Source organism: Tachysurus vachellii, chromosome 8 (genome assembly GCF_030014155.1).
Source record: "Tachysurus vachellii isolate PV-2020 chromosome 8, HZAU_Pvac_v1, whole genome shotgun sequence".
NCBI lineage: Eukaryota > Metazoa > Chordata > Actinopteri > Siluriformes > Bagridae > Tachysurus > Tachysurus vachellii.
Window position 1 is genome coordinate 20,509,421 of NC_083467.1, and position 15,032 is coordinate 20,524,452.

At 37.8% G+C, this 15,032-nt stretch overlaps 1 protein-coding gene across 1 annotated transcript in view; it reads left to right on the forward strand.

The window, feature by feature from the left end:
* Window positions 1–2,248: 2,248 nt before the first annotated feature.
* The window catches only part of slc4a3 (solute carrier family 4 member 3), a 71,027-nt gene continuing 58,243 nt past the window's right edge, over window positions 2,249–15,032 (forward strand). Inside the window, exons 1-2 of the mRNA XM_060876846.1 lie at window positions 2,249–2,534; window positions 12,341–12,494. Coding sequence (XP_060732829.1) covers window positions 12,441–12,494 — 54 coding nt within the window. The 5' untranslated portion in view covers window positions 2,249–2,534; window positions 12,341–12,440. The remainder of the gene's footprint in view (window positions 2,535–12,340; window positions 12,495–15,032) is intronic.

Genomic DNA, 15,032 nt, shown 5'->3' on the forward strand with positions numbered 1-15,032 from the left:
TGCTGATGTCTAATAAACCTATAGCTGATGTAGCTATACTTATGACTATATTTTAGTAATTATTCTGATTTTAGACATCAACAAAGATCAAACTAAATAATAAACATTACAAGTACAGTATGATATTTTTATTTAAACTGATCCACATATGAGCTTACTTCATAACACAGGCTCGATGGTTTGTGAATATCGTGGTCTAATATGCTAATCAGAGGATAACAATGTGGTAACTGAATATTTAGCACCTGGACATGCAGGCTAAGACATGTGAGGGAAAACGAGTGAAAATGCAAATGTATGCATAAATGACTCATGAAAAGCCTATCTGTTATAGTCAGAAAAATGTTATCAGTTTTCTTATGTATAAAAACAAATTTCTACCTAGATTTGTTGCTTGCTATGTACAAATACAGTATTTCTTCAAATACATCAGAAATGTTGAGATTTTTGTGTAAAAATATGCATTTGGTAGCAATCATATAGCACTGGATTTCCTGGAATCTGTCTATGATATATTATATTATTTCCTGGAATCTGTCTATGATATTAATATTTTCTCATTTTTACTCAGTACATATTGAATATAGAGAATTAAACAATGATCATTGTGATGTGTAAATCTTGAGCAGGCCCAGTGACTGCAATAGTGTATGAAGATTTATTGAGAAAAAGATCCAAGTGTGTTTGAATAAGGACTTCCTAATGAGGAGGGAGCTTAAGGCACAAATACTGCTCAACTAGCTAGTGACTAAAGTGACTTCTATGTTTATATAGATGACATCATAGTTGGAAATCGGGGATGAAAGCATACATTTGCTTACTGTGATGCTCACGTATTAGTGAGATCTTTAAAAAACAAAAGAGAAATTGTCAGTACAGGATGTGGTCAGACTGTCAGCAAGAAAAATCCTTTGAAAAGTACATAGAGAAAGACACACTATATGGCCAAAAATATGTACACAAGCGATCATCACACCGATATGCAGGCCTTTTCCAGACTTTAAACAACGTAGATAGCTTGGATGTCCAAGATGATTGCCAATGATGTTTTTGTATAAAATAAAATTTTATTTTACTGGAACTAATGGTACTAATAGAACTAAAACAATTCAAAATGTGTTCCAGCATGACAATGCCCCTGACCACCAATGAGGTCCATAAAGACATGGTTTGCCATTTTGGAAGAACTCAAGATGCCTGCACAGAGCCCTGACTTCAACCCCTATTAACACCTAGAACACTGAATGAATGGCAGATCTCCTCTCACCAACTCTCTTGTGCCTGAATGGCCACACAGCCATGTTCCAGTATCTAGTGGAAAAAACACCCAGAAGAATTGAGGAAAAAAGAAAAGAAGGGGAAACATCGTATTAATTCCCTGTTTTGAAATATGATGCTCAAGAAGGATATATGTGTTTTTTTGGTCATGCTTTTGGCCATGTAGTATATTATAGAAGAAGCCTTTATTTTGTCACATATACATTATAGCACAGTAAAATTATTGGGGTCAGAGTGCAGGGTCAGCCATGATACAGCACCCATGGAGCAGAGTGGGTAAGGGGCATTGCTTAAGGGACAAACAGTGGAAGATTGGCAGTGCCAGAGCCTTAACTAGCCATGACTGCCCCTGCAAACTTACACTTAGGGTAGCAGTTCATAAACCTCATGGGAATTTTTTTTTTTAAATAATGAATCTTGCTAGTATGATTTGGGTCCACTTGTTTCCTTAGAGTTCTTCTGACTTTTTTCCTTTTGAGAGTGACTTCTTCCAGGATGACTTCATCTCCAGCTACAGGGTAGGATGGTACAATCATTTTAACTCATCCTATGTAAATAATAATAATAATAATTAAAAAAAGGCTAGCAAGTTAGACAGTGCTCTCCGCCACTATCATAAAAACACTAGTTAAGGCGGAATCTTTTGGAACAATGGTGTTCATTGCTCCAGAACAGTGATAGAAACTACTAGAAGTTGTTTTGTCTGTATATGGTGGTCCAGTGCCATCCTTAGGTGCTGTAGGTTAGATGCTAAATTTTCCTTGATATTATATTATATTATTCCTTATATTGAATATGTATATAAACAATATATTATACATAATGCAAATAAAGTACAGTTTATAATACTAGGTGAAGAAGGATGCATACAGCAGAGCGTATATCCAGATCTAATAAACTTGTACACCAGATACAATTGTCAGCACCTAGTGCATTGTTCTCTGATCATGGTTTTTACTGCAAAAAAAAATCAACATTTGACAAGGATCCACAATACTGTAATGTACATTTAAGCACGGCTAGATTTCGGAAGCTTGTAGAAGATGACGACGTTGCGCATCACGTGATCCCCAGACGTCATTCTCACGTCTGTAGACGACGGCAGCAGGCGATCAGGAGGCGGAGGAGGAGGAGGAGGAGAGGAGAGGAGATTACCTTCATCAACAGCAGCATGGAGCTTCGGGAGCGCTGCGCTCTCTGACCGCGCGTCTTCACACCCTTTCAGCCGAGACCACTACCCAAACGCACACATGCAGGTAGGCGAGCTCATGCAGCTCTCAACACGCTCCTGGAGATCATTCAGCCTGATCTTCGTGCATTTCCATGCTGAAGACGCGCCGCCTCCTTAAAGACCTATACCTCGGTGTCATTCTGCCCAAATGACAGCTGCGCTGCACCGGGGCTCTGCGCTCTCACCCCAGCTCTCTTCTATATAATGTATCCGTGAAGAAGGATGTGTTTATTAAGAGCGTGTGTTAAGCAGAGGGCTAAATGCGTGTAGGACCAGTGGCAGGTGAAGTATGTAGGAGGAGTGAACAGGCTGATGATGGATATACGGAATTATGTGGCACTATTCATATACTGATGATATACTAAATGAAAATAGATGTGGTCATTCAAAAAAATGCCAAGCTATGTACTTATATACTATATCCATTCTTCATTGAATATTGAATATTAGACTATTTCTGAATTTAATGCATTTTCCTTTCCTGTTTTTCCTTGACCTCTTTAAAGGGATAAGGTTGAAACAAGCTATGGCTGTGCAATATAGCGATATCATATCAATATCATGATAAATGATGTCACAATACATATTTCAGTGATATCATAGTGATTGCAATATATATATATATATATATATATATATATATATATATATATATATATATATATATATATACACACAAACCCTACATACTAGGGATGTACTGATTCAATGCCTTGGCGATACGGACCTGAGATATTGAACTGGTTTTGGATTGCATCTGACATATTTTCTTATTCACTGATGTGACTTTATAGAGCTTGCACATAAATACAGGACACAAACTGTCTTAAAGCATGTGCACCTGCTGATGTTTTGTGTATGATTTCTGTCAATTTAGCAGTGGGAAATCTGGGACTGGTGCATCAATGCCTAAAATGGATAATAGCCTCCTTTATAATAGGGAAGTCTAAATCATGCAACATGCCCTTTTTTGCACCATGAACATATAGCCTGAGTTATGCTACTACAATCATATTTGCAATGTTTTGCACATCTTTGTTATAGTTAAATTACATTTTTGCATGTATGTCAACAGAATATGACAACCACTGGTGCTTTGTTGAAAAAGGGCTCTATGAGTCCTCAATCTTTTAGATAAATGTTAGGAGAGCTGTGTGTAACATATGCACTGTTAATATGTAGAGACAAGGTTAACTATGAATAGGATTAAATGATAATGAAATACAAGTTATAATGCTGTAAATTGAAACATACTGTATGACTAAATTAATTGATCGCACATTTTCTAGTTTAAGTGGTCAGTATGTGCATTTTCTACCATTTATGGACATCTGTGAATTTTGCAGCATGTCGAAGGTGATATATACGATGATGCTTAATAATAAGCAATTTTTTATTTTTTTATTTTTTACCAACAAAGGGCCCACAGTCTTGTTGTTTCTATGGTTTGATGAAACCAAAGTTTGTGAATTCACAGGTTTATCCAGATAAATTTGCTGCAAAATGAAAGAAACCATTACCAGTAGCAAATGTGTATTTTTCATGTCCTATAACCTACTGTATATTCTTTAGTGAATTGGTGTTTCCACACAATGTTTTTGGTAGATTCCTATACCAATATAGCTAGTAGATGTTGGCAGCTCATTAGTCCTGAATATTAATCAAATCTGTATGCTAGGGTGATTCTGTTATGGTTCCAGTCATACAGACACTAAAGCAGCTCTTATCTTAATGGAATAATTTGATTTCAGTGATATATTTTGAGGCCAATTACTATTCTAAATAGAGTAAATTCCTTGAGTGGTTGTCTGGGTCACTTTAGCAGCCTGAAGGCTCTAAGCTATGAGTCATAAATACAAATTCGTTTATTGCACCAGCTGCTTGTTAATAACTCAGCAGTACATATTCATCACCTGGAAAGCTCTCATTGGACTGAGAACATATCTCTATTTGTTTATTTTCCCCAGTAGCTGAGTCATTTTCTGTTGGCTAGAGAAAAGTGTATGCCAGATGTAGGTGAGTTTTGTATACTTTTGTCCTCAGTTACTGGTACTGGCAGAAAAAAGGAACCCTACACTGCAGACATGGTTATAAATCACTGTTAAAGTAAGATATAGTGATTTTGGATTGTTTTCATACTCTTGAGGAAGTGTTATGGATGTAATGTCAACCATAAAGCAGCACACAGTGTGGGAGGAGAGTACGTTGGTATCACTTACACACATTACGAGTTAACAAAGGCTTGTTTCAGCAAGGTCAAGTTACACTTTTAAGAAAATAAGTGCTCTGACTATTTCCCCTGGGCATTCACCGATGTTGTGTTATTGTTCAACATAACTGGCTTGTTTGAAAGCAGTACCTTTAAGGCATGGTCTTGTCAAAACTATTCATCTGTTGAGCTAAAATGATCAGTAATAGGGACAGAAAAAATCAGCACGTTTGCAGTTTATATCTTTCTTTTGGGGTGGTGATAAAATTGCGAATAAATAAAATAACTGGTAAACGTGTAATGGTTAAAGATTTTTTTTTATTATATCACTGAAAAACATCAACATGAATCATATCTGGAACTTCATAGATGGTTACAATCCTAACAACCATTACTAAAATTGTGGTTTGTTAGTTTATTTGCATATTTTAGATGTCTTGGATATTAACATTGCAAATGCCAACATGGCAAATACAATCAACCGACAATATATTTGTGGAGACAGCCATGAAGATATAGGATGCTAACTGAGAAAAAACTAGCATACTGAGGAGGAGGAACATCAAATAACTAAAAGTTTCTACTATTGGTTGCCATAGTAATAATGTTTATTAGTGGGCGTGTATATATGTATCATCTTCTTCTTCTTCTTTCGGCTTTTCCCTTCAGGGGTCGCCACAGCGAATCATCTCTCTCCACCTAACCCTATCTTCTGCATCCTCAACACTTGCACCCACTAGCTTCAAATCCTCATTAATTACATCCATATACCTCCTCTTTGGCCTTCCTCTTTGCCTCCTGCCTGGCAGCTCCATGTCCAACATTCTCCTACCAATATACTCACTCTCCCTCCTCTGAGCATGTCCAAACCATCTTAATCTCGCCTCCCTAACTTTGTCCCCCAAACGTCCAACATGGACTGTCCCTCTGATGTACTCGTTCCTAATCCTGTCCAATCTTGTCACACCCAAAGAGAACCTCAATATGTATATATGTATCATATCATACAATATTAAGGAGAAGCAATGTGTGGTTTTTGTCACAGATCATGTCGTGCTACTGTCTTCACTTCCATTGCATGTCACTGCAACAAGCAACTCCGCATTTGCCTAAAGTCAAACTTTTCTCTACTATGTCTCATTGTTGGACACGCTCACATATATTCACCCCTGTATGCTGTCACACAAGTTGGTGGAAGTCACCAGTTCTAATTGAAAACGAATGGTCTCTGCTTGCTTTGGCACTGCGAGTCACTGTAAGTGTGAACGTAGCATAAATCATTTCAGCATATGAATTAATAGATGTATAGGTGAAGTTATTATCAGTGGCAGCTCGTCCATAGGGGCAGGCAGGGCAGAGCTCGACCATTTAAATCAGCCATTTAACAAATGTTAATCTTAATACAATCCTTATTCACAACTGGATGCATTTTAAAACTTTAAAATCCCAATTTTATATGACCACCAATTCAAAATAAAATTAATTTTAAACAAAAACCAAATAAAAGCTAAGGATCAATTGCTAAGAGTTATTATTAAACCAACTGGTCAGACGATGGCTATGTCATTATTAATATCATCCTACCACGCCATTATCTGTAATCATGAACAATGTTCTAACAATCACAGTCCATGGAAGTGTAGAAGTGTGAGTTCACTGACTGTATGATGTGAGCAAGGCACCCTGATGATCATCTTGGCTCAGTAGACGCTGTTGCAGGTACTGTAGATGGAAAAGGTGCTAGTCTGTTAACCCATGCTTCACTCAGAATGAATCTGCTGCAGCCACTGAACTGATGGAAATTTTTCCATGTTCACACAGTGGTGTGGTAATTTTTCATTGTGCTGTGCTGTGATCACACCTGTTATCATGATTTGTGAGGCTTCTGTAAGCAGAGATTATCACACTCAAATACGCAAGAACAGCTCGGAATCGAAGAATCGGCACAGATTAAAAGACCGTGATTTTATTTATGACTGTAAATGAATTAATTATGATAGCAGATTTTTCAATCTAGTTAACCTACGGAAAAAAAAAAAAAATTATGTGCAGTTACTTATGCTTTTACAATGAAGAGTAATTCTTTTTTCTGAATAAGTCAGATAGGTTGTCATCATTTGATTTCTCCTATTAATTGTGTACAAAGTTGACAGGATATATAAAACTGCATCTAAAGAATGCCCTTGATAGAATGTGACTCAACGTTAATATTTCAGCTTCAGTGTTCTTTTACCATATACATCCTCTGGCTTCCTGTTTCTGCGGCCTTACATGTTGTGTTTTTGGTTAATAATATTTTGCACTTATGAGCCGCTGCAGTATTAATGATTTGCAACACGTAACTACAAATACTATTTTTTTCTTGCTTTGCAGTTTTACCAGCGTGGTTAGTACTTAACAATCATTTGGATTTGGTAATTAATTGTATGACATCCACAAGTTTTTATAAATTTGGTGTATAGCACTCATGCCTAGTAATCTATTTCCGTTGAGTTATCTGAGTCAGTATGAGGTTATAGTTAAGTCACATGATGGTGAATAGGATGTCTCTGTATATTTTTGTTTTTTCCTCTTGGAAGGAAAATTATAGACTGATGAATAACTCAACTACAAATAATTATCTAAACACATGTTATGTTAACCACACATTATGCTTGTAGTTCTGGAGCTTGTAGGTTTGTGAGTGCAGTTTAAATGTGCAGTTAATATAACATGTGCTTAGATAATTATTGACCATGTGCATGTCATTAGCTTGGACTTTATTTAGGTTGCTCTCTATTGGGTGATAAGCTGAGAAATGATGAAAAAATTAACCAGAAATTCATCTCTGTATTACAGACACCTCTGAACACAGCAAGAAACATAGAGACTAAAGTCAGTCTGTGCTGTAACTAAGATGTCCTTGTGGCTGTATGCTGACAGTGCCATGTCTGCATGGGTTCAAGGTCATTTAGGGGGTTAGACACTTATAACATGTTTAAATAGGGAGTGGCAGTGGAGTTCCATAAAGTCCCTAGCCAGAGGGAATTATTTAAAAATCAACACTAAATTATTAAAATTGCTTACGTGGCCCAAGTGTTGGTCTCGAGAAGCTTTTAGTATAAGCAATGAACCAACCAAGGGAAACAAAGTGTGTCTAATGTGCACAGATATCTAAAGGTGGACCTTAACATGACCGATTTGCACTTTAGAGGAAGTCTCTGGCACATTTCCAAGATGTATACATTGAGAAAGCCATTAATTCTACATCCTATGTATCAACAGTGCATGCCAATCTAGGCTCCTCATCCTGGAACTCATGTAAGCGTTGCACTTTGAATAAAATCCATATATGCATTCATGCAAATGGAAGTACTATCATGTAAATGATAATGGCGATCATAATGAAGGTTATTTTTTTTAAATGTGTAAACTAGTTTTTCATCATTTGCATAGCATTATTTGTCTCAAAATGAATTGGAAAGACACAGTAACACAAAATTATTTCCTTCTCTTTTGTATCTGCTCCCATCATGTGATTTCTGAGTAGCTGTGAGTTATTTTAGCAGTTCCATGTGGTAACTCATGCTGACATGCTTCATAAATCATTTGCAGCTCTTTGAAGCTTCAGTGAAGGGACGAGGAAGTGAAATTCAAACACTGAGCAGATACAGGAAGCAGATACATTTTTAATTTGTATATAGTTAAGTGTATGTGATTGGAAGTGTTACAGGAGCCTCCTCAGACTTAGGACCAACAAAGGACCACCACTTTGGTGATGTACTATTCTTTGTGACTCTGACATGGTTTGTGTGACACTGATCCAAGTGAAACAGGTAGCTCATAACTGATTCTGTGACACTGTGTCTATGTATACGACAAATATACCACTCAGTAGGTATATGGTTAGAGACTAAATTTAATATTTTTCATATAAAACGTATATAAATTTTCTAGCTCTTCATCAGCATCAGTTTCTGACCACAGGTCAACTGCCAGCTATTTATAGTGAATTTTGATAATTACCTCCAATAATGTTGCTGTGCCTAGAACACCAGCCATTACGAAGTCATTGTTATTGTTGTGCTGAGAAAGATTCAGCAGCAAATAATTATTTATGGCTGCAGGAGGTGAAATCAGCTGATATTCAAAATGACCAGTTTATTTTTTTCTTCAATACCTGATGATCATTTCATGGAGTTCCAAATGGCAGTGATGTAAAGTTTCTTATTTTCCTCTGTATGTTTCCTTACTTAATTGCTCAGGAATAAACAACTACCTGTAGCTTTGCAAAGAAAGATGTGTTTAACGATACGTTCATAGCTGTTGAAGGAAAAAGCCTTTATTCTGATATACTTAATGTTCTCAAAGAAACCTGAAGAAACTGTATAGCTCTTGCACAAAAGACATTACTTCTGTAGTGATGCGTTAAGGGTAATACATAAAATTTATCCTTTAGTGGAGAAAATTCAATTTTGAAAAATATACATAAGATAAAAAATTACATTCTCAGAGATTTAATCCAAAATCAACTGTTGTCTCAAATGCCCATGTTCTCTAGAAATCTTGTGTACCTTGCATAACTTTTATAATATTGACAAATATTATAATATATAATATTTTATAATCCTATTCTATGGATTCTATCTGATGACCACATCCATATGAAGGTTGCCCCATACTGTTGCCACAAAATTGGAATAACACAATTGTCCAGAAAGTTTTATAAATTATTTTCCTAAACTGGAACTAAGACACCAAGACCAAGCCTGTTCCAGCATGGCATTGCCCCTGTGCACAATGCAGACCCAGAAAAGCATGTTTTGCCAAGGTTGGTGTTCAGGAAATTGACTGGTCTGCACAGACTCAACCTCAACTTCATTGATTAATTGGAATATTGGCCATGCCCCAGGTCTCCTCACCTGACATCAGTGCCCAAAAACACCAGTGCTCCTATGCCGTTCCTGAAGGGTGAAGGTTATTATTATCGCAGCATATTTTTTGGTTGCTCATTGCTTTGGAATGGGATATTCAAGAACAGCATTGGCCAATATAACACTGATGGTGATGGACAGATATAATATGTCAATCTTTGACTTAGAACTCAGCAACAGTTCATTAGCAATAGTTGCTCGTATTCTCTCTATGTTGTTACCAAATAAACGCAGCAGGGAATCTATTTGTCAAGCATATTTATAGAGCAGGCTATTCTTTCTAGTGAATCATTTGCCTTCTGCAATTATCCCAAGTAGAAAACTGCTATTAATGTACCAGTGTGCACATAAGCCATCTTATCTTGGGAGCAATTAATAAACTCCTACCAAAAGCATTTCCAAAAGCAGAGTGATTGGTGTGCGGCTGGGAAAGAAACAGATGTCCTACATCCGTGTAAACATCCCAGGGATATAAATACATGGATCAAATGTGTTTGGGACTTATGTCTGTATGCACAGTATGTGTTTGTATTATATTTGGCATTTTGATGTCACTGATGGGGGCACGGTGGCTTAGTGGTTAGCACGTTCGCCTCACACCTCCAGGGTCGGGGTTCGATTCCCGCCTCCACCTTGTGTGTGTGGAGTTTGCATGTTCTCCCCTTGCCTCGGGGGTTTCCTCCGGGTACTCCGGTTTCCTCCCCCGGTCCAAAGACATGCATGGTAGGTTGATTGGCATCTCTGGAAAGTTGTCCCTAGTGTGTGATTGCGTGAGTGAATGAGAGTGTGTGTGTGTGCCCTGCGATTGGGTTGGCACTCCGTCCAGGGTGTATCCTGCCTTGATGCCCGATGATGCCTGAGATAGGCACAGGCTCCCCGTGACCCGAGGTAGTTCGGATAAGCGGTAGAAGATGAATGAATGAATGAATGTCACTGATAATATTGGTGTTGAATACTTGACTTCCAGCAGATCTCTTGCCTTATTTATGGCACATTGATGTCAGAGGACAGGTGTTTTTTTTGTGTCATGTGGCCCAAATTGGCTGGATTGGCTATAATTGCACAAATGGGCACAAATGTTAGATAGACTGAGATACTGTCAGGGCTTGACCTTTTCCTGAGTAGGTATGTCTGTGTTTGCCTTAGTTTGCCATATTTTTCCTTACAATACATTTACACTGATGAATGTTTGGTGAGAGAATGGCTTTGCCCTTGTTTTCTCTGCCAGACTATTGAAATGAATCACACTGAGCTCTAAATTTGGCCCTGTTGCTCAGCTGTGGTACATATTCAGACAATGAACACCTGCACAGGTGTGATTAAGAAAGTACAGCACAAATGAGACAGCCGCATGATAATGCAGTTTTTGAAAAGCCAATACAACACTTCTGCCACTAGAAGTAAATTATAATGTATTAAAGTCCTGAAGGTATTTTGCTACTCTTCCAGGGAATCCTTAGTTTGACCGAGCGAGTGCTGGTAAAATTCCTAGCATTTAAAAATGGTCTGAATGCAAATTTGACCTTTAACTTTTTGGTTAAAGACATTGGTTAATTTCCTTGGGCATTTTCACATCTTATCAGTACCATATTCTTATAACACATGTTTTTTGAAAATCTCACTTCAAAATGTAAAAACCTTTAGCTGCATGTTCTTATCTTCTGATGTCGTACCATAGAGAATTTATGCTCAATTTCTCCAAATACTGTGTAGTTAGACATAAATGTCTTGCAACATGACACCCAAAATAACATCATAATGCAGTTAAGCACCTTTTAAAGTAGCATTTTCAATTGAAACAATTTAGATATAATCTAAATCATGTTGTTTTAATTCTCTGTAAATGTACTAATTTCTGGTCATGATCAAATCTTATGCATTTACAGAGCAAACAAATCTGTCTAACCCACCACTCTATTTTCTTAGATATAAAAGAGCATTTTCTATTTAAAATTCCACTGGCTGATTCAAAAATCAGAAAAACAAATCTTTTATGAATCCTATCATTTTAATACTGATGATACTGTGAAACTGTCAAGATTATACAACAAACCAGATCTGGTTTACAGTCTATTTACAGATGTGCTTCATCTGTATCAGTTAAAGCATTCTCAATAGTTATATTAACTGCCTGTATATTTTACAGTATATGTAACTACACAGGTATTAGAGACACTTTATAATATAGTGGGAGCAAAAAAACATTAATATCAATGAGAGGAGGTAAAGTCATCTCACCTCCCCTTTCCTTCATCTCACAGAGCGAAAACTCGATAAAACGCCATATTATGGAAGAAAAATGTGTTATGATTTCCGTTTGACGTTAACTTTAATCACTCTTAGTGATTCACATGCATACTGTCCTGAAACTTGCTTGTTCACATGACATTGGTGCATGGAGGTGTGGACTGGTAAGCACACAGCTTTTTGCTCTCCATTGGGAAGACGTTCTTAATGTAGAGCTGCCTGTGGTAAATAAACACTTATAAAATCACAGCTGGAGGTTTTCAAGTACATAGATGTGTTTGTCAAGTACTTGCAGTGTTATATCTGCTGATTTTGCTTCACATAATGTGTACACATATGGTTTTGGTTGGGAAATGGCTGATGTGTTTGTTATTTGAATCCCATGCTTTTACATCCAGCACTACAGTACTTAGAGGCTGCAGTAGTGATTGTCTGTTTATGTGTGCATGTTTTTTTTTTCAGGTTATGCCACCCCACAGGCTGACTGCAAACCCAACAGTCAAAGAGAAGGGCTGATCTCAGACCCCCCCACACTTCTGCTGCTGTGCCCCTCCCTGTCCCCATGGCGACAGGAGGCTATGTCCCTGAGAAAGATGTTTTGATCAACCTGCATCAGGTAAGACTTGCTATTTCTTTTTCCTCTCATGCTGTTTTGTGCTTACCGTTGTTGTACTGCTTGCTGTTGTAAAGCGAAATCTTTAAAAATAGATTTGGCTTTTTTTAGCCTTCATCTATGTGGACTGGCTAAGTGTGTGCACTGTGCTATGATGTTTTTCCCTAGTGTAGTCTGTCTCAGACAAGTTATACTCAAGAGACCTCTCTGTAATAATTCCATATTTAGAGAGAGAGAGAATGAGGCTGCATTCATTCTAATATAGTGAAATGGCTCAAATATCTCTAATTAGAGCCAGAGCTGCAATGTCTCCTGAGCATTGGCAGATGGTGGGGGAAGAACTAGGGATGGAGTGGCAGATGTGTGACTGAAGTGCCTGGTTACACCAGAAAGGAAAGAAAGTACCACGCACAAGACAGTATCGTCTACCCTGCTTGCTTCTCGAGTGCCACTCAGAATGCATGGGAGTGTCAATTTGGGTTTCGGTGTAGCCTAGTGTGTAGCCAAGATGTGTCCTGAAGGACACACTACACACTATGCACTTACACTATGCTCTATGGACTCTAGTGTATGAATTAGTTGAAGTCTGAAATGTAAAGCTTCATCACTTGACCCTTTCCGGAATCATGACTTGCCTCTGGATTACATCTCTAATTTGTTATCCACAATTAATAAAACTGAAAACCTGCACTGGCAAGGGGTCTTGGCAAGAAGAAGTGCAATTAGTGCAATTGTGGGCTAAAATGGGTGCAGGATAAACAAGAAAAACACTGGCAGGTTTGATTGACATAAATTCTGCCATTTACAAATCATTAATAAAACCAGAAAAAAATGTTTGCTGGTGTAACTGTAATAGCTGATTTCATAAACAGCCAATGACTCATGGGATTGATGTGGATGGGCTTTGACTTTTACAGGAAGAAATAAGTGTTGGGTCCATAGAGAACTATTTTAGTGAAGTTTGTGCTGACCTATTAGTTCCTTAGGAGCTCTCGGTTGCATTATTATAAACCATTGTAGAAATGATATTATTTACATTGACATTTACTGTCCAGTGTCACCCAAATGAGGGTGGGTTCCCTTCTTAGCCTGGTTCCTCTCAAGGTTTCTTCCAGAAGCTTGAAGGCCTCCACAGATAACACAGGGCTGTTGGATATTGTGAGGGGGAGTAGTGTTGAGGGGTCTTTCCTAAAATCCACTATCATCTCCACAGTGTTGAGGGTGTTTAGCTCTAGGCTGTTCTGACTGCAAAATAGCACCAGCCGCTTCAGCTCCTGCCGGTATGCAGACTCATTGCCATCTTGGATGAGACCAATGAGCGTAGTATCATCTGCAAATTTCAGGAGTTTAACAGTTTGGTCACTTGAAGTGCAGTTATTAGTATAGAAGGAGAATAGCAGTGGGGAGAGGACACATCCCTGAGGAGTACTAGTGCTGATTGTCTGAATACTGGAGGTAACACCTCCCAGTCTCATCTGTTGTTTCCTGCCTGTCAGGAAGCTAGTGATAAACTAACAGATGGAAGAGGGTATAGTGAGCCTTAGGAGTTTGGAGTGGAGTATTTCCGGAATTATTGTATTAAAAGCCGAACTAAAGTCGACAAAGAGAATCCGGGCATACTGTATGTCCCTGGGCAGTCCAGGTGTTGCAGAATGTAGTGCAGTCCAATGTTGACTGCATCTTCCACTGATCTGTTTGCTCAGTAGGCAAACTGTAGGGGATACAGCATGTGATCTCTTGTAGTTTGTGATGCCTTGTAGGCCTTTCCACACTGATGCAGGGTTGTTAGCTGAAAACCTGTTTTCAGCTTTGCAGAGTAGCTTCTTTTGGCTATTCTGATCTCTTTTGTCGGTAGGTTCCTGGCCTGCTTATACAGAGTTTTGTTCTCCACCCTGTAGGCATCTTCCTTGGCATGTTGAAGTTTTTCAGTTTGACTGTGAACCATGGCTTGTTGTTACTGAATTTGAGGAAGGTTTTGGTTGGCACACACACATCTTCACAAAAACTGATGTCACAGTGTGAGTCAGTTCATCCAGGCTGTCAGTTCTAGCCTCAAAGGAACTCCAATCATTGCAGTTAAAACAGTCTTGTAGTTCCTGCTTTGCCTCTTTGGTCCATCTCTTCACATAAATGTAAACTTTCTTTAAACTTATTTATTTGTTTTTGTTTTTTTTTTCTGTAAAGCTGCTTTAAGACAATGAGAACTGTTAAAAGGCGCTACACAAATAAATTTAACTGAATTGAGTTAATAGAGCAAAATAGGTGCACTTTTAAATTTTATTAGTCTGTTTGCTGATTAATTATAAGAACAAAATTGATTTAGGTTTGTCATTAGTTTAGATTTGGTTTCACATTGCACATAATGAAACAAGCGAAGACATAAAGCTTTGGCTGATGGGAGTCTGTGACTGCAAACATACTCAAAAATCTCACAGAATACAAGAAATCAGAAAAATCACCCAAGCACAAACAATAAAGGTAATTGATAATATTGCACTAAATAAATTAGATTGTTATATAAATATCTAGCTTAAAATATTT